Source organism: Achroia grisella, unplaced genomic scaffold (genome assembly GCF_030625045.1).
Source record: "Achroia grisella isolate CSIRO2021 unplaced genomic scaffold, CSIRO_AGI_Agris_v1 utg1920, whole genome shotgun sequence".
In the NCBI taxonomy this organism is placed as follows: Eukaryota; Metazoa; Arthropoda; class Insecta; order Lepidoptera; family Pyralidae; genus Achroia; species Achroia grisella.
This window is the reverse complement of record NW_026712695.1, coordinates 10,382-29,993: the sequence shown is the minus strand read 5'-3', so window position 1 is coordinate 29,993 and position 19,612 is coordinate 10,382. Positions and strand designations below refer to the sequence as shown.

General features: G+C 34.3%; 2 protein-coding genes across 2 annotated transcripts in view; one reads left to right on the top strand and one right to left on the bottom strand.

The window, feature by feature from the left end:
- The window catches only part of LOC131841716 (uncharacterized), a 71,423-nt gene extending 54,442 nt beyond the window's left edge, over positions 1–16,981 (bottom strand). The window contains exon 1 of the mRNA XM_059190033.1: positions 16,825–16,981. Within this exon, the coding sequence (XP_059046016.1) occupies positions 16,825–16,981 (157 nt within the window). The remainder of the gene's footprint in view (positions 1–16,824) is intronic.
- Positions 16,982–18,326: 1,345 nt separating this feature from the next.
- On the top strand, positions 18,327–19,076 carry LOC131841813 (uncharacterized). Its single transcript, XM_059190148.1, has one exon. The coding sequence runs from the start codon at positions 18,327–18,329 to the stop codon at positions 19,074–19,076; it is 750 nt and encodes a 249-aa protein (XP_059046131.1).
- Positions 19,077–19,612: the final 536 nt, after the last annotated feature.

Below are 19,612 nucleotides of genomic sequence, written 5' to 3'. Positions count from 1 at the left end.
ACCTGTTTGAGTGGATATGTTCATCCAAAATAATTGTATGCCAAATGCCCCATTTAATTATATAGTCAATAGAATGGTGAATAACCAAAACAGTTATACTAAATACACAACTCTTGTGTTATTCATTGAGAATAGTTTAAGTATCACTAAAAATGACTTGATATTCTTATTTAATTCTGTCTCGAATATGAGAATTAAAAAATTTATTATATGTACATTACCATATTCAAAGTCATTATCCAAGAATAGAAATAATAATATTTTTAGACTTAACACTCTTATATATAACATGAGCTGTTATAATAGCAATATTCATTGTTTTGATATAAATAAATTTGTAAAAAAATTTACATTGACTAAAAATACTTTGTATTTGTCACATTTTGATAAAAGACATATAGCTACTTTGTTAGCTCATAATATACACAATCCTGTTATAAGTAGTATAACGGGTACTTATCCTGACTGCACAGTTTTTAGTAGTTTTACTAATGTTTCTGTGCAAGAATCTTTAAACTTAAGTTACAGACAAAGAAAAAGCCATCACAACTAAATTTATTACATCAAAATATTCAAGGCTTTCTTGGCAAAGAATTAGAGATAGAATTATTTATAAGTAAATTTAATATTGACATTGTATGCCTCACAGAGCATTGGTTAAAACAGTCCAACTTGTTATTTCAGTTACCAAATTATGAAATATTGAGTACTTTTACACGGCAAATTTCAATTAGAGGGGGTTCAATTATTTTATTAAAAAATAACATTAAAGGGAAAGAACGTAAAGATATTGTAGCACTTTCAAATGAATGCATTATAGAATTATCATGTGCAGAATTAGAGAAACACATAATTATATGTGTGTATAGGCCTCCTAACTCAGACTATGAAAAATTTGAGTCCACCATGGAAGATGTACTGAAGTTAGCTTTCAAAAGTAACAAATTTATTTTGGTATGTGGGGATTTCAATATTGATCTTCTTGTTGATAATCCTATGAGTAATAAAATTAGAAACCTTTTTAAAAGTTTTGATCTTGATCATATTTTCTTTGAACCTACTAGGATTACATCTACTACGGCAACATGTATTGATAATATATATTGTAATTTTAGTATTTTAAATAAATCGATTATAAATAGATTGCCGTCAGACCATTGTGGACAAATAGCAACATTCGCATGTAATGAAAAAAACGAGATTATGTATAAATTCTGCAGACCAACAACAGCATTTAAATTACAGAATTTTAAAAACAGATTAAAGGGAAGTTTACCGTTTTTGATATTTGATAATATTGATCCAAATATAACATATAATCGTTTTTTCAATATAATAAAAAATCATTTTGATAAAAAGACTGAATTACATTATTGAGATGATGATGATGATATGAGAATTACAGTAAAGAAACTTAAAGTCAGTAATTCTAAGTACGCTGAATGGTCTACATTAGGTATCAATATAAGTAGGGAAAATATGTATCAATTATATGATATTAGATCCTATTTGCGTGATCCTATATTCGATGAATATGTCAAAAATTATTCAAAGTTATTCAAAAAAGTATATAAGGCCGCCAAGGCACTTCATTTAAAGAATAAAATTAAGTTTTCTAAAAATAAAGTAAAAACTACCTGGAATATAATAAATACAGAAACAGGTAACATTAAGTCGCGCCAGTCAGAATATGAGTTAAAAGCAGAAAATGGCGTTATTATTGATAATAAAGAACTAGTTGCTCAAACTTTTGATAATTTCTTTTCAACAATACCTCTCAAAGCTACGGAAAATTTAAACTCATCACCTAGTTTAGCTGAAACATTATTAAAAAATACCATAAATCCTTGCGTTCATGACTTTACTTTTCATCATATCAGTTGCTCCTGTGTAATAAAAACGTTCAACGCTCTCAATCTAAAAGGAACTGAGGATATCTGGGGTATGACAGTTAGAGTAATGAAAACTGTAATAAGTGAAGTTGCTTCACATTTGACTGAAATATTTAATATGAGCATTGATCAAGGTATTTTTCCAGATCTAATGAAAGTGAGTAAAATAATAATGCTATTTAAATCTGGTGACAAAGACAATATATCAAATTTTAGACCTATCTCAATTTTACCAGTATTTAGTAAGATTTTTGAAAAGATACTACTTACACAAATGTTAGCTCATTTTAATACACATGATTTATTTCATAAACAGCAATTCGGATTTATGAGTGGACGGTCTACTACTGATGCAGGCATTAACTTAATACAAAGTATTTTCGGTGCCTGGGAAGATTCACAGGATGCCATTGGTGTCTTCTGTGATCTCTCTAAAGCGTTTGATTGCGTTGACCATAGGATATTATTACGCAAACTAGAACATTATGGAATTAGAGAAAAGTCCTCAGAACTCATTGGATCATATTTGCTCGATAGAATTCAAGTGGTAGACATTAAAGGAAGCAAGTCCAAGGGGTCATTTATAAAAATGGGTGTACCCCAGGGTTCTATACTTGGCCCATTTCTTTTTCTTGTTTACATAAACGACTTACCATACCAGTTTCAAAACATACTTGACATAGTATTGTTTGCTGATGACACATCACTTATTTTCAAAGTGAAAAGAAATACAAAGGATTTTAATAATATAAATATTGCTCTTGAGGATGTTCTATACTGGTTTACATCAAATAATCTAGCGCTTAATTCAATGAAAACAAAATGTGTTAAATTCTCTTTACCAAATGTAAAACAAGTAACGACAACTGTTAGTCTGAATCATCATGTTTTGGACTTTGTTGATGAGACTTCGTTTCTTGGTATTGTAATAGATAATAAATTGCAGTGGGGTCCACATATATTCACACTAGCCAAAAGACTAAGCTCGGCTGCTTTTGCTATCAGAAAAATTAGACAGTTGACTGATACTGCAACAGCGAAACTAGTGTATTTTAGTTACTTCCATAGTATAATGTCGTATGGTATTATATTGTGGGGAAGAGCGGCTGATGTAGAATCAATTTTTATATTACAAAAAAGAGCAATTCGTTCAATATATAATTTACCGTGTCGCGAATCTCTTAAAGAACGCTTTATAGAAACAGGTATCCTTACTGTTCCCTGTCAATATATATATGAAAATATTATGTACGTACGCAAAAACTTAAATTTATTTCCAAAAAATAGTCACTTACAGACTTATAATACAAGGAATAAAAATACATAAACGACTACTTAAATGACTACAATGTGTGGACTTAATTACAATTTTAACTTTTGTTATGAGGCATATAATTTTTCCCATTGACATGGATAATGTAATAACATTAAAGAAACTTATTATAAATTTTGTAATGACATATTGTAAATTAAATAATGTAAATTTAATATTGTAATGGGTGAAAACTGTGATCGGTACAGCCTATGCTGTAAATAATATAATTGACGTAGTGGAGTAACCTGAAACAGTCATGCTCGCTATAAAGTTCAAACTTGTGGCGGCGTGGTGGGCCGGGTCGATGTGCTCCCTCAAATATGGTTGAGTACAATGATGGCTGGCTCATACGTCATACTCGTGAACGGGTGCTACTTGTGGGGACTGGTCTGTTCAGGTTGTGAACACTGATTAAATTTTTTGTTCTTTGCGATAGCATATGCTGGTGGGCACTCTATTCTCCCAAATTTTAATTTTAAAAACTATATTTATTATAAACATGTTCCACTATTATTTGAAAAAAAGACGAGCTGAGTTTCTTGTCAGTTCTTCTCATCTCGATATCATTCCGAACTGACGGTAGATTTGACATATCAAAAGAGTCTGTAATAGACCTACATGAATAAAGATATTTTGAATTTGAATTTGAATATACTCTGACTATCCCATCCGAAATTATAGCCGGTATGACATTATGTAACTTCCGATGTTCGCGGGTTCGATTCCTCGCAAAGCAAAAACATTTGTATTCACGAGTATGTTTGTTCTAAGTGTTTTCTATTTATATTAAGTACTTACAAAAAATATATTTAAGAATTTCTGTCAGTCATCTAGTACACGTAATATAAGCTCTGATAGATTGAGACTGGATGGCGATGTGTTGTTAAAAAAGTTAAACGACTTCTATGAATAGCAATCGTAGTTATATAACAAATTCTATTAGACTACAATCCTGTTGAATCCTTAAAAATAAATCGGACAAGTAAAAGTTTAATTGCTTTTTTCGCACCAATGATTTATTTGATGAAATCCCTTTTACTCATTATAGTGTTACTCTTGCGAATAAACAGAAATCGATTCCTATAATTAACAAATAACGCAATTCCAGCCCAAAATGTACAGGGATGTGTAAATTAAATTCAATAAGATTTATTGCATCAAAATATATGTAACTACTCTTGTGTTTATTCCAGACTACGTATACTTATTAACTTTAAATTTGTGTTTTAGCCCAAATTGATATATCAAATTCTATGACAGAATAATATTTGTGTAGTCTGAAATATATGGAATAGTCTCATTTTAATTTAGGTTTGTTTACCTTAGTAGCCTTTGCTAAACAAATTTGATTTAGGTCGCCCTAACAATTAAATAATTACTTGGGCTTACTTCAGTTCTTCATTATGGTTGTCAAATTTATGAGGGGATTCTTGGTTTAGGTCTAATTGAATGCTGAAAACTTATCTAGTCACTTATATCGCTATTATAGTTATTTTCATTTCTATTTTTTATTAAAATAGTATCGAGATACACCAGCTCTAAAACTTCGCGTATAAAATAATAGCTTACCCGGGCAGATGACTTTACGAAGTAGGTATACCTCAGAAAATCATAATAAATGATTAATATATTTACAATTAAAGCAAAAGTGTCGTTTATGGTATTTTATCATACCTAACAAAGGTTTCCAATAAAGTTTTTATTGGAATTAAGGAAGCCAAAGTGATTTTATTTCAATCTGAAGCAATAACGTCAGGCCTCCACGTTGCGGTTGTCGAGTCTTTCCATTTCCTTTATTAGCGTTCAGTTCCTTTTTCATTGTTCTTATGGCGATTTCATTTTAATGAATGAAAGATTTCAATAAAAATAATCGTAGATAATTTAATATTGGATCTACATAGAATTAAATTTTAGCTAAAAGAGACATAGAAAGGAGGTGAAAGTACGTAAATGTACCATGTTATAGAGTCAATTTGGGCTACTATTCATATAGTAGCCCAAAAGTAAATTATCTCATGATATTTTACTTCATCATAGGCGGTTTAATATTTTAAGGTGCATTTGTTCGATATTTAGGGACTATTGTACAAACTAAAAGTACATGCTAGTCCCTTTGCACCCTAAAACTAATAACTACATCACTTCACCAGTGAGCAAATTGCCTTAGCCGCACTATCTGGAGTTTTAAATATTTGTCGTTAATATATTAAAATGCTTTTATTTGCCTTGTTTGTTACCTTGTTTGTACAATGTTTACAATCAATAGAATGTAATTCTTTGTACAATCTTGACACAGGACAAAGGATTACCTCAGCGGTATTTTCAAAGTGTATATTTTATTTGAATAAATAATTACTACCAACTTAAGGTTATGACTACAGCTAAAATATTTTGACCACGTCCGTATAAGTGTAGAGATACATCCTCCACGTACGTACTTATAGTAATGTGTAGGATGTAGGGAAAACTGACAATAATCTCAAGGTAAGGAACTTATTGAAATTCTATAAGCATTCGTTTATATATTTTAGGGTTCTTGTTTCCATATAAGTATATTAACAACTTTCATTTACCTATTAAATATTGATGTATTTAATAGGTGAATGAAATACGTGTATGCTGATATGTTTTAATAGTACTTTGAGGTTACGTAAACAAAATAATGACGTTTTAGATTTATTGTCACTGGGAAGTATTTAGATAACTGAACTAAAGGTAGGTTTTTGTTTATTCCTCGTTGTAATATAGATTTAATAAAATGTATAGATACAACCTCACGAGTTACTCGTAGTTCTATGTATCGATAATTCAAGTAAAGCTAAGTTATATGTAATTAGATATAATTGTTTTGTACAAATTTTATAAACGTATAAATATACAAGGTGTGCCTGCGGTTTCATACGCGTAAATTTCAATAAAAAATATAGCCTATGTGTTATTCTGATGCATAAGCTATATTACTGTAAAATTTCTATCAAAATCCGTTAAGTAGTTTTTACTAAAAGAAAAACTAACAAACATCCATCCATACTCACAAACTTTCTAATATTATTAAGATTTGAATATAATAATATGTTGAACAGATATAAATAAAATTAATCTAAATGCGATGACTGTGTACCATATGACGTAAGATTTGATTTAGTGCAGAGATGACCTATATTTTAAACGAAATACAATCATGTTCTCTTAATTCACCAGGCGCATGATTTACTGCTAGTTAAACGTAAATCTACGGAATACCTGTTGAGCATAGCTACGTCAATTAACAAAGTTCTTGTTTTTCGTGATCCTCGCAAGGAATTATTCATTAGGTACCGGTCTATTGTAAATTCGTTACGAATATTAACCGACGAGGCAAAATTTTGCAGGCCGGTCACATTATTCTGAAACCCAAACAAAAGTTTATATATATATATACCTATGTATATACGTACATGTACAAACATTTAACTAAGTTGTGAATATATTATGTGTATGGTGCTATTCATGTGTGACGATCACTTACCATCATACTTGATGGTAAGTGATCGTCACACATGAATATGACAGAAGCTTACTAGCTTCTCTGACATTTGTGAAATAACAATAAAGTCAAAAATGTTTCCAATATTTATTGTAAATTTTCTACATTGAGATCCTCCTGCATTTAATAATGAATAAAACGATCTACGTGAATAATTAAAAGTAAATTGCGAACAACAATCATTCCGAATCTAGATCGTTATCAATTCAATAAGCCTTTGTGCTTCTCTTGACCGGAGGATGTATACCAAAATCATGTTTCTGTCGACCTCGCTATTTCTAATTCAGAGTTATCAAGCTTTTAATCTCAACTTATCTATTCGATTGTTACTATTCTTCTTCGTTTTACAACAGTGTGTAAAATAATTCTACCGTAACAAACTGCACTTGGAATATGTATATATATACACATCAATGTACTTATTACGTATCTGTACGAATATTAATTACTTTAATTAAGGTCTTAAATGGTCGCTCGGTTGTAATAATTTCTATTTCATACTTAATTTGTGCTATAAAATTTACATTTCTGACGTGACTCCGCCGTTATGAGTTTTGTTATTATAGCATTTGTTTGCATCTTTGTTTTATCGAGTAAGATTTTCCGAGACAAACATAAGTTGTAGAGAGAATAAGTTGATTCATTTATTGGAAACCACTAAAAATCTGCCAACTCTAGCTGGATGTATAATATAGTTTTATAGTCTATAGAAATTCATTTAAAATGCATTTTAACACTGAATGAAACGAACTTTATTGTTATAAGATTCCAATCTAATTTTATGTAGCTAGCCAACTTGTAGAAAATGTTTTATTGTGCATTTTCTGTATATTATAAAATGAAAGAATGCTACTGGAATTCCTTAATTTTCAATACATATTCGCAACTAAAATAGTCAATAGTTATTGATAAACGAAGATACTTATTATCATATCATGTAATGTTAAGTTGATATAACACTGATATTAATACAATCGTAAAATAAGTATTTTATTATAGAGAAGTATATTTTTACAATGATACTAATCAGTGGAAACAGAGACAGTGCATGGGCACTGTCTCTGTTTCGACAAGAATGATTACTATGAAGTAAGCATTCTTACAGTCGTCACCCAGACAGCAACAAGCCTTTGTCGTCCCAGTACTAAGCTTGGAAGCAGAGTAATACAGTCTTTATAAATGGACAATATTGGTCTATTTAAAAAGTAGTTAAAAAATGGTATAAAGTAATAATTTTATTATAAGTTCAGTAGGGATTGCGAGAACTACTAAATAGACTATTTTGGTAATAAAAGATTGTCAAAAATAACTCACAAATAATGTATCGTCATTTGTAGCAATATAATTAATCTTGTACTGTTATATTATAAACCGCGGTACATAACGGTTGTAGTTTCAGTAGTAACTATTACTTAGTTATCTGCGGTTTTAGTATATAAGGACCAAAAATAATTCTCATAATTTCTATTACTGTGTTCTTTGTGAAAAGTTATTATCATATTGGGGCTTGTGGCTTGTTTTCCCTTTATGTTCGACCCTGTAGGGCTATAAAGATCTTATTACCAAATCTCAAAAAAGGATGCTAACAAATTTATTGCCGTACCGACATTGGTGGCGAGGTCACTGTCCATTGTTCCACGACCGACCCCATTCACCGACTGCGAGATGTGAAACATGTAATGAATTATGTAGATTATGCGATATATAATGCCATTAACTAAATCAGATACTGTATATTTTCATACCTATAAAAATATAACAGTATATTAATAATAATTTTAAGTCAGTCGAAATTTACTAGATACTTATTTAGTTTCCATAAATAAGAATCAGCATTACTTTATTTAGAGAAGAATATTTAGTCCTTGTTAATACAAAAATGAAAAGTACACAAACTAAGGTACTAACGAGAAGTTTCCGCCAACGAATATTCAGGTATGCTATGTAAATACCTAAGTTTTATTAAAGAAGTTTCAGAAAATAGTATATCCATATAATATCACATTCAAAATAAATTCAAATAATTGTAATACATATTATGTTACTTCTGCGTTTGGCTATTAAAGAAAATAATCCCAAACTCTTCCACCATGTATCTATGATCCTACGAGTCTTATTGGATAGTGCGTAAATGAATAGATAGACAACTGATTTATTTTATTATCATCAGCACATACATAAAACCATAAAGATAAAACAGAAATGTGCAGCAATACAAACCACGAGACACGTAGAACATCACGTTGAGTGTCGTTTTGTAAGAAATATAAGGGAACTTCGTATAGATTTTTCTAGGAGTTTGACGGCTGCCGCTGTTTGGAGAGATACAATAGTGACAATTGCAGTCCTCAGGGGTACGTAATCATGTCCCACATTTATCGGTATAAGAGTGAAAATCAAAATATAAAGGAAGTTAATAATTATTTTGTGCCTACCTTTTTACTGATACTCTTTGATGATATAGCGAATCCCTACTTGTTACAATTATTTAAAACATTATTACACGAAGTAAAACTTATTCCTTTTATTGGCATCGACCCAATTCGGCTACGCTATGTTAGTACAATTTTATTTGGTTTTTACAATGCGCGGGCCAACCTTTTACTGTTATTGTTAATGCTCAGGTAATAAAGGTGATAGCTCAATAATATAAGTACACATAAACCTTTCACTAGAAAATGCACGAAAATGAATGAAAACATTGAAAACAGTGTTCTTTTTTGATGAAATGTAAAAAAGGTATACACCTTTTTACAGTTTGTGAATTGTCATTATCTCAGTGATAGGTGATTTTTTTTATTAATATAATTAAAATTGTTATAAATTTTAAAATATTACTGTCATCTTTTGGCAGTAATATTTTTAACAATTAAAATTACGATAACGGAACCTGTTATCATCATAAACAATCTGTATAGGTACAGCCGGAATTACTTACGTGAGAAACATACAATTTTAACTCTGTAAACCCAAATATTATATGAATACGATATATATAAAATATTAATATTGTTTTTATATTTGGTTTGGTTCATTAACAAGAAGAATACTCTCATAGCCATTGGAGCTTCAGATTTACATTATTTCTCGTCTTGTAACTTTTTCAAATGAAATATTTTATTCTAGAGGGCAACTGAAACGCCGCGGATTGCATAAAATTCAAATGATGTTGTATTTTTTTGTGAAACAGATTCCGACAAAATTTCTGCATTGTGGCTTTTGGTATAACAAAAAAAAATGCATAAAAACCAGTAAAAAAGAGTAGGTATAAGTTAATATATGTGATGCAATGAAAAAATATATAAGTAAAGAAATAAAATAAGTATCTCTATCGATAAAAAATAGTAATGGAACAAAATCTCATTTAATAAGTTAATTAAGAGTCTCAGTTTTTCGTCGCAGTTGAATGATACTGATAATAATAAAGTGTGAAAATGTTCAAATAAATTGATAGCTAATGCAGTTATTTTATACACCAAAAAGGAAAAAAAAACTTATTTACTAAACATTACATTAAATGAATTGAACAAAATATAACAGATTATGAATAGATATGCCAACAAATATTCGCTATGTTAACTTCATTTCTTTTAGGAAAGGTAAATGTAATGCATTCTATTCAATAATCCTTTACACATGTAAGAAAGTCCCGTCGTCACTCTGTATTATGTAATACATACGACTATTCGATTTCGCATAAGCTACGACTTATATGCATTAAATCATATGAGATTACCGTAAGCTGAAAGATAAATCCAATATAAAAAGTAAGTAAAGTTTACCTGATATATGTATGTTCGAATTTTTGTGAAATATTATTTTTTTATCTACATGTTCGAGCGCTATCGAAGATGAGCCATTGACAGCCGCTAGGCCGGGACAACTTTCACTTTGCCTTGCGCCTACGACGTCACCGCACGCGTACCTTATTAATTAGCTAATGTTCCTTGTAATATTATAACTCCTCGTATTAAATATAATAAATTACAGTCCACTTCTTATTTTATTTACGAGTCATCAACACTACATGTATATATATTGTTACGTAAATCAAAAACTATTTAATAGAATAGAATAGAATAGAATAGAAATAATCTTTATTCAAATAAACTCATTACAAGCACTTTTGAATAGTCATATTTTGATTCTACCACTCATTCGGAATGCAGATTCATCACAAGAAGAATGAGCAAGAAACTTGTGTGTTGCTCTTTTTAATAGATGTTTTTTTTTATATAAATAATTACAGTGTAACAAGTAAGAGGCATGCGATAATCAACATAGAAATCGCTACGCACTCATTATTAGTGTAATCAGATAATATTGTCAGTGCTATGTATTTAAAGTTTTTCTACAAAAACATTATTATCGTTAACGAATTCTTCAATTTTATAGTAAGCTTTTTTGCAAAGGAAGTGTTTTTTTTGACATTTAAATCTTTTTTCTGGCAGATTTATAACAGACTCTGGTATTTTATTGTAAAACCTTACGCAATTGCCATAAAACGAATTACTAACTTTAGCCAAACGACATTTAGGTAAAATCAGTTTGTTATTGTTACGTAAGCTTTTATTAGTGCAATCACTAACTCTTTTGAAACTGTCTATATTCTTCCTGGCATACATGATATTTTCATAAATATATTGAGAAGCAACGGTGAGGATATTTGATTCCTTAAAGCACTCTCGCAAAGACTCCCTGGAACCCATGCTATAAATGGAGCGAATGGCCCTCTTTAAATTTAAGTATAATGAAATTTAAATAATTTTTATCGAATTACGCTTTTAAAAATACATCTATATATATTAATTACAGTCTCGTTTTAATGAATGATGTAATTAATTTATGTCAAATCATTACATATGGATTGCTTTTCGAAACAGGTGGTACATATATAAACATATTTTGCATTAGAATGTCATCACAGTTGACCCTATTCATGTAATACACGAAAAAAAGGTTATAAATAATATGTAACTCTGTAACTATTATTTTCACTACACACAATTATTTATTACGGTAGGTTTGAACTTTTCCAGATACAACTTTATTCTGAAAAAAGAACCAAAAACGATTAACTAGAACGTATGGGAGCCTCCGTTTTCAACCCCGGCTGGGAATAGGGTCACCAGCCGGATGTGACAGATATATCCGAAACTGGATGGTAGGGTAGGGTCAATGATAATAAAAAACTAACGTGCATAAATGACTAAAATGTCCTATACGAATTAAAATGTCTGTTGGGTGTATCCGGGATTTGTACGGATTTATGAATTACAATAATTTATAGAGTTAAATTTTCGTATTAAATTACTGTAGATTTAATACGAAAATTTGTAATGTACCAAGGTATGGTAGTAAGTATAACATATGTTGTAGCAAAATGATTTCATCTAGGCCTGGAAGGAAAACCGAATATTAAAGTAGAAGGAAGTGTCAACTTACTGTCTGCCAGTCTCACTTACAGGCTAAAACTACTGAATCGATTTAAATGAAATTTGCTACACAGTTAGTCTAGACTCTCAGAAAGGACATAGGCTACTTTTGAAGGCGATAAAAGGGTTGAAAGAATTATGTATGGAAGTGTCGTTATTTTTGAAGATGAAACGATGAAACTTTTTCATTTGGCGTTTATTGGGTTAGGTCATTAAATATTTTTTTCATTATTTGGTCAAGGTCACTACGTACGCACGTACGCGGGTACAGCTAGTATATAGGTAATATATAAAACATACAGTGCTGTATGTCGTTTAATTATGTAAGTAATTATAACTATTTGAGGATTTTTTACGTATATATATGATGTAAATATATAAATGGAAATCGCTGTCGAGGACAGATTAGAAATTATGTGAAAACAAATGTCCTGTCGCGATATTGGTTCTGTAGAAACTCTTGGGCTAATCGAATTGCAGATATAGAAACAAAGTAGAATATAACATCCAGTATACGTATATATATATATTAATTATCTAACCATGCTGGTAGTCCATTTGCTAATTTCGCCAAGTGTAAAAATTTAGTCTTCACACATATTTCAACACAAAAATATAAAAGAACATTTGTTTTAAAGAGTATTAGGTATAACATGAAGAATATGAGAAATAATACATTATATGAAGAATGAGCAGGAAGTATTCTTATAACTATTATTAGACTAAAAATATTTTACAGAATTGCCAATTAGATACAAAACACTACTAAACGCTAACTGGTACCTAATACAGTAAACAGGATAATATGGGTATCATCAACATAGCCGTATTGTGTGACAAACATAGCTGTTTACTCTTATGAATCTCTTTATTTCAGATACGAACAAAAGAGCTACCTATGTTTTTCCTTCGGAAAATTTCATAAGAATTTACACATTGGGTGTAACCTTGTCGGGAATGTATTTATTGAAACCCGTTTTCCCACGTTTCGTTTTTGTGAGATGACTGCTAATGTTATCTTCAGGAATGAGGAAGAAACACGTGCAACTTGGCAGATTATATTATTATATATTATATCAAATTTCTGTTGTTTACTCTTTGTTACACCGTGCGTTGATAAAGTAAGAATACACGGTTTCACTATACATTATCTCTCTAATTCTTTATTCTCAGGATAGAATGTAATACAAATAAAAGTAGTGAAAATAAGACAATAGTCCTGTTCTTTCGCTACTTTTATTTCATTCTTACTACTTTTCTTTCCAATTCTGGCCAGCATGGCAACAGTAACCTAAACTCTCCATCATTATTATATAAGAAGTTCTTTACAACGGTAAAGGGCTGTTATGATAACGATTTGTTTTAAATGTAGTCTTAAATCAAAATATTAACGCGAAAATCTTATACATGTACACATTTATATCAAAAATACAAGAGTTTTTGATAAAAATGTACGTATGAAATATGGCACATTTAATTTTATGTGGAGACTGCATAAAATGTAATATTTTGATTACACTTAAACAATACACACATATGTACAATAATATCTAGTCTTTGACAATATAAGCTGAATAATGTTCAAACTATTATAGTTTACGCTAGTCATTATAGTTACGTAACTATTGAATATAGAGATTTTTCAGCGAAGGTCGTTCAATCTTTTTTGGCATTTACTTAGAAGTTATAGGAAGGCATTCTTTATTGGACAATATTATTGAATTCCTTGGTGGTGCCGAGGGCGAGATTGCGTATACGAGAAGAGAAAACGAATGCTGCCACATTGTAGATCCGCTGAGACATACGATTTTTACCGTGAACATCAGAAATACTTTATATATTGATCTGCATAATCCTTTGGTAGACAATACAGATTTTTATATGGATGACGAGATTTATTCACGCTTGCTGAGGATATTAAGAGTAATATGACTTTCGAAACCTTTAAAATCCTTACTCTATCAGTCTTCGCATTTTATTATTGATGATTTGAATTGGCACAATAATAATGAATTTATTTATTGTGGGGTTAACTGCTGGCACGAAGCAAACATTTTTACAGCTAGGCGAACATATAGTTTACATTCAGATATAATACATGTTATTATTATTAATTATTCACACTGGGCTAATGCATTGTAGATAAATTTATTGATGTAGTTGAAAATAAACATTAAACACTTAATGACAACAAGGGACAGCACTTAGGTTATGTTCCCAAAATAAGTCTATTCCATGTTTTTAGACCCAGAAGTTTCGGGACAGTTAATCAATCAATCAGTTTGACCGTCCAATTAACAAATACTTCTATTTTCTACACGATCTCGTACAATGAACGCGTTAAACTGTATACTACAATTCACTACCCATACTAATTCGTATAAAACATACTACATTACTTCGTTAGTGTTTAAAATTGGACGTCAAACTAATCAATTAGACGATGTAAATTGTGCTATGTCTGCTATATTAAATTGGTTTACATGTAATAACCTATTATTAAATTCCAGCAAAACAAAGTGTATAAAATTTACACTTCCTAATGTAAGACCAATAAATACACAGTTATTGCTTAATGACGAAATAGTAAATTTTGTTAATGATACAGTTTTTTTAGGTACAACAGTGGACTCGAAATTACAATGGGGGCCCCATATTTCAAAATTGGCCAATAGACTCAGTTCAGCTGCATATGCAATTAGAAGAATTAGGCAATTAACAGACGTGGCGACGGCTAAACTTGTATACTTTAGTTATTTCCATAGCATTATGTCATATGGTATACTACTATGGGGTAAAGCAGCCGATATAAATACTATATTTATTTTACAAAAGAGAGCCATACGTTCTATTTATGGTATGGGTTCAAGAGAGTCATTACGTCAGTGTTTTAAAGATTCAAATATCCTCACCGTTACTTCACAATACATTTATGAGAATATCATGTATACACGGAAGAATTTAGACAGTTTTAGAAAACTTAAAGACTGTACAAATAGAAACTTACGCAATAAAAATAAGCTAATTTTACCTAAATGCCGCCTGCACAAAGTCAGTAATTCATTCTATGGTAATTGCGTAAGATTTTATAATAAACTGCCAGAATCTGCACTAAATCTGACAGAGAGGCAATTCAAATCTTATATTAAACAATTTTTATGTAAGAAAGCCTATTACAGGATAGACGAATTCATAGAAGACAACATATCAAGTAAATAATTAGTTTATTAGCATACAACGTTATAATTTGTTTATCTCATTGCTTTCTTGATTCAATTATTTTAGAAATATGAAAGCGTAGCGGGTTTTGTATTAATTGCCGCATGCATTCTTATGTGAAATGTGAATACTATAAACATCAGATGGCAATTGTGAGTAGCTATGACGTGGTCTGGTGTTTTGAGTAGTCATGCTCACTAAAATGTCCAGACTTGTGGCGGCGTGGTGGGCCGGGTCATTGGGCTCCCTAAAATATGGTCGAGCGCAGTGATGGCTGGCTCATCCGTCATACTCGTGAACGGGTGCTGCTTGTAGGGACTGGTCTGCTCTAATCACTATGACTGATTTCCTCTTATTAATTGTTTAACCAGTTGGTTATGTATTCAATATTTTTTTCTTTTTGAGTATTTAATTGAATTAGTGCTAATCGGTGGTTTGTATTCACACACTTAAACTTAAATTGTAAGTAAGAATAAATTATTTAAAAGAGCAACACACAAGTTTCTTGCTTGTTCTTCTTGTGATGAGACAGCATTCCGAATGAGCGGTAGATTAAAAAAAATGACTATTCAAAAGTGCTTAAATTAAGTTTATTTGAACAAATGATTTTATATTCTATTCTATTCTATACAGCTGTTTTTAAGTACGCCCGATATATGTATAAAATTCGTTTATCAATTTGCATGCACTGATGGGTCGCTGGCTTGTTTACCATTTTCAGTCAAGTAGCTATTATGAAAAAGTAATATTATGGTCGTACAACTTGGTAACTTAATTTGAGAGTTTCACAGCATCATCTGGGGTATGGTATTTAACGAGGTTAAGTTACCGGCAGGTATGTAAATGTATTTAAGTTCCTTTGCGTTTGCTCTTAGTGTTAGAATTTATAATTATAGTTATCAAAACCATAAAAAAAGTGTATTCTAAAGAAATTAACATTTACACGATTTAGGTAAACACGATTGGTTTAGGTAGATTTATAGATTTTGTCTTAAGGAGTATATTGTAGTAAATTTATAAAAACTAATTTGATGTATAGGCAGGCCTGCAGTCATATCTCATTAAAAAGTTGAGATATGGACACAGGCCTACTCTACCACCTCCTTCAGAGGCGGTAGGGAGGCGCGGTCTTAAGGGAGAGCGCAAGTCGTGTAGATCCTTAAGGCAAGTTCGGTAGATATCCTTCACGAGGTTGCCGCCCTGTTATTGGTCTAGTTCCCTATGAAATAGACGTAACCGAAACTACCGGGCGATAAATGCAGGGATGAAGAGGTCATGTCCTTGCGTGTCCATCATCGAGCAAAAAACTGAAGGTGGATAGTAATGACCTCCCGCGTGTTTGTGCCGTGCGCGGTGACCCGTACGGAGGGATGAAGGAGTCCTGGCGGTTGAGTGCAGCAGGGTACCGGCTGTAGTTGTATGCTGCTCACAACACACCTCTTCGGTCTGGATTTCCTCTCAAACGGGCGGTCGTGGAGTAGCTAACCACGATCAACCGGCTGTGATTCCCCATAAGCGGGCAGTCAAGCGAGGCTCGGCGAGCTGGGGGGTGACAGTCGGCGTGGCGCGGTGCTTTGGGGCTAGCCTGCCTCATCGTCTCGTGAGGTAGGTGTCCTCGCTGTGCTTCGCTGCGTGCGGACTCGTCCACTTCTCAGCCTGCTGGACCTATACCAAGGGAGTAGCTCTGGCGATCATTCGTGGAACGAATGACGTCCCCGAAGTGAGGGCTCCGTGGAGGGTGGAGAGCTCCTGAGGTGAAGTATATAAAAAACCAACTCATGGATCTAGAGGCAATAAAACCAAAAAACAAGAAGCAACAGGCTGCGTCTACGAATGCGCCAAAGCAACGACCATCGAAGGCTGCGTCGCAAGATGCGCCAAAACGACCAATAATCAAGGTCGCGTCATTTGATGCACCTGGACACTCTACCGGAGATGCGCCGAGCAAAGCTGCGTCCGAAGAACCGACGAGGAAGGGTACCGAACAGGATGCGCTACCCCAGGCTGCGTCCAGTGACGTACCATCCACGTCATCCAAGGATGCGCCGTGCAAGGCTGCGTCGCAGGAGATGATGAGGAAGGCTACCGATCGGTATGCGCCAACCAAGGCTGCGTCCCGTGGAGTACCAACCACATCATCCAAAGATGCGCTGGAAGAGGCAGCGTCAGGGGACACGCCGAAAAAGGTGACTGAGCGGAATGCGCCAACCCAGGCTGCGTTCCGTAAAGTACCAGTAGCGTCGACCAAAGATGCGCCAAGAAAGGCAGCTCCAACTTCTCTGCCGAAGATAGTCGCCGCACCAGGGGAACCAAAGAAGGGTTCACTCCACGATGCGCCTAATAAGGCTGCGTCAACGAGTGAGCCATCCGAGGTGAACCTGGCGGCACTGTTCAAGGTGGAATCGGAGGAGATGTCTGTTTCAGCGGCATCAGGGACCGAATCGGACAACCAGGCTATGGACTTGACGTCACTGAAAGACGCGATCCAATCACCATCAAAGCCGAAACAACCAGGGAACACCTTAATAAAACCCAAATCGGCCTCCAAGAAGCGGCGCATGAAAGCCAGAGCCAAGGCAGCGGCACAACGCGCAGAAGCGGTAGATGCTGCGAGGCATCAACTCGGGTCCTGCCCAGCGACGACCAAACCTAACGGGGAGGCGTCAACGAGTGGACCCAGTGCACCTGCAACTGGGACGAGGGCCGTTCTGGCTGCTGGCACACAAAAGCGCAGCATGAAACCGCGAGGCCGTAAGAAACCCAGGACCAACGACCCAAAAAACGAGGCAAGACCGCAAAAGCGTACACGTCCAGAAGACACCGTCACACCAACCGGGGAAGGTAAAAAACCCAGAACCGCTGGTGCGACGGGTAGGGGTTCTATGACATACGCAGAAGCGGCTGCCACCTACCTGGCCAACGAACTCTGTGTTGCGGTCATGGTGGAACCCTACTCTGACCTAACACAAGACCAAGCTGAGGATCTCAGGAAGCAGATTGAGGTGAGGCTCAGGCAACAAATAAGAGCCAACCTGACACTCCCAGCCAAAACCAGAAAGGACCTGAAATTCCGAGGCAAGGCTCATTTTGCGGATGGCGTCCTCAAAACCTGGTGCGAGGATGACTTCACCAGAGCCTGGCTAGAACAGACCGTCCAAACCATGGCCTCTCCAGTGGAAGACTCGAGCCTAGTCGTTCGACCACAATCGGCCATCCCGAAGAAGGTGCCGTGCCTGCTCTTCGTTCCAGGGGAAACCGGGGACACCACAGAACTGCGGGAACTTCTTTCGGGACAGAACAGTAACCTGAACATGAACTCCTGGACCCTGACACACGAGAGGATCAGGACAGACCCACCAGGGACTTGTCTGTTCTTCCGTATTCCTGAGACTGATGTCGACGTGTTAAGGGCCCAGGAAAGAAGGATTTACTACATGATGGGAAACATCTACGTTCGCTTCATGGACAAAGATGGTTCCCATCAAACAAAACCAAATATTAAACAGTCGGAAGTTACGAAAGTTGCTGAGCAGCAAACGGATCCTAAACCGACAACGTCGACAGTGGCTCCCGTAACTGCGGCAGAACGAGTAGTAACTCCGACTGCGATGGAAGTGCAGGATCCACCTTCTCGGATTTCATCCTGGATGAAGAGTGCTTTCCGGCGGAGGGGGAGAGAGCGAAGCTAGCGATAGCGTCCTCTACTCCTCCCCACTACGGGAAGACTAAGATCCTGCAGTGCAACCTCCAGCACAGCCAAACTGCGACGGCTTCTCTTCGCAGAGTGCTGGAGAACAACGCAGAGACCATAGCCCTGATCCAAGAGCCGTGGATCAGGAAGAACAAAATTTGTGGTCTCGGAAATAGCGGAGGAAAAGTGATACTGGATACCTCCGTAAGTAAACCAAGAACATGCGTATTCTTACCCAACCATGTACAAACAACACTAATCAACGAATTCTGTTCAAGGGATTTAACACCAGTAAGAATTACCAGTGCAGCACACCTCCCCGACATCGTCCTCGCCTCAGCGTACATGCCGAGCGACGGGGAGATACCACCACCACAGCTCTGCCATCGGGGGGAGTACTGGGAGAGGGAGAAGCTGGAGCTGGTCGTCGGCACTGACTCCAACGCGCCCCACACGCTGTGGGGCAACAGTAAGACGAACAACAGAGGTGAGGAATTAGCTCTTTTTATTCTTAGTAATAATCTCACTCTACAA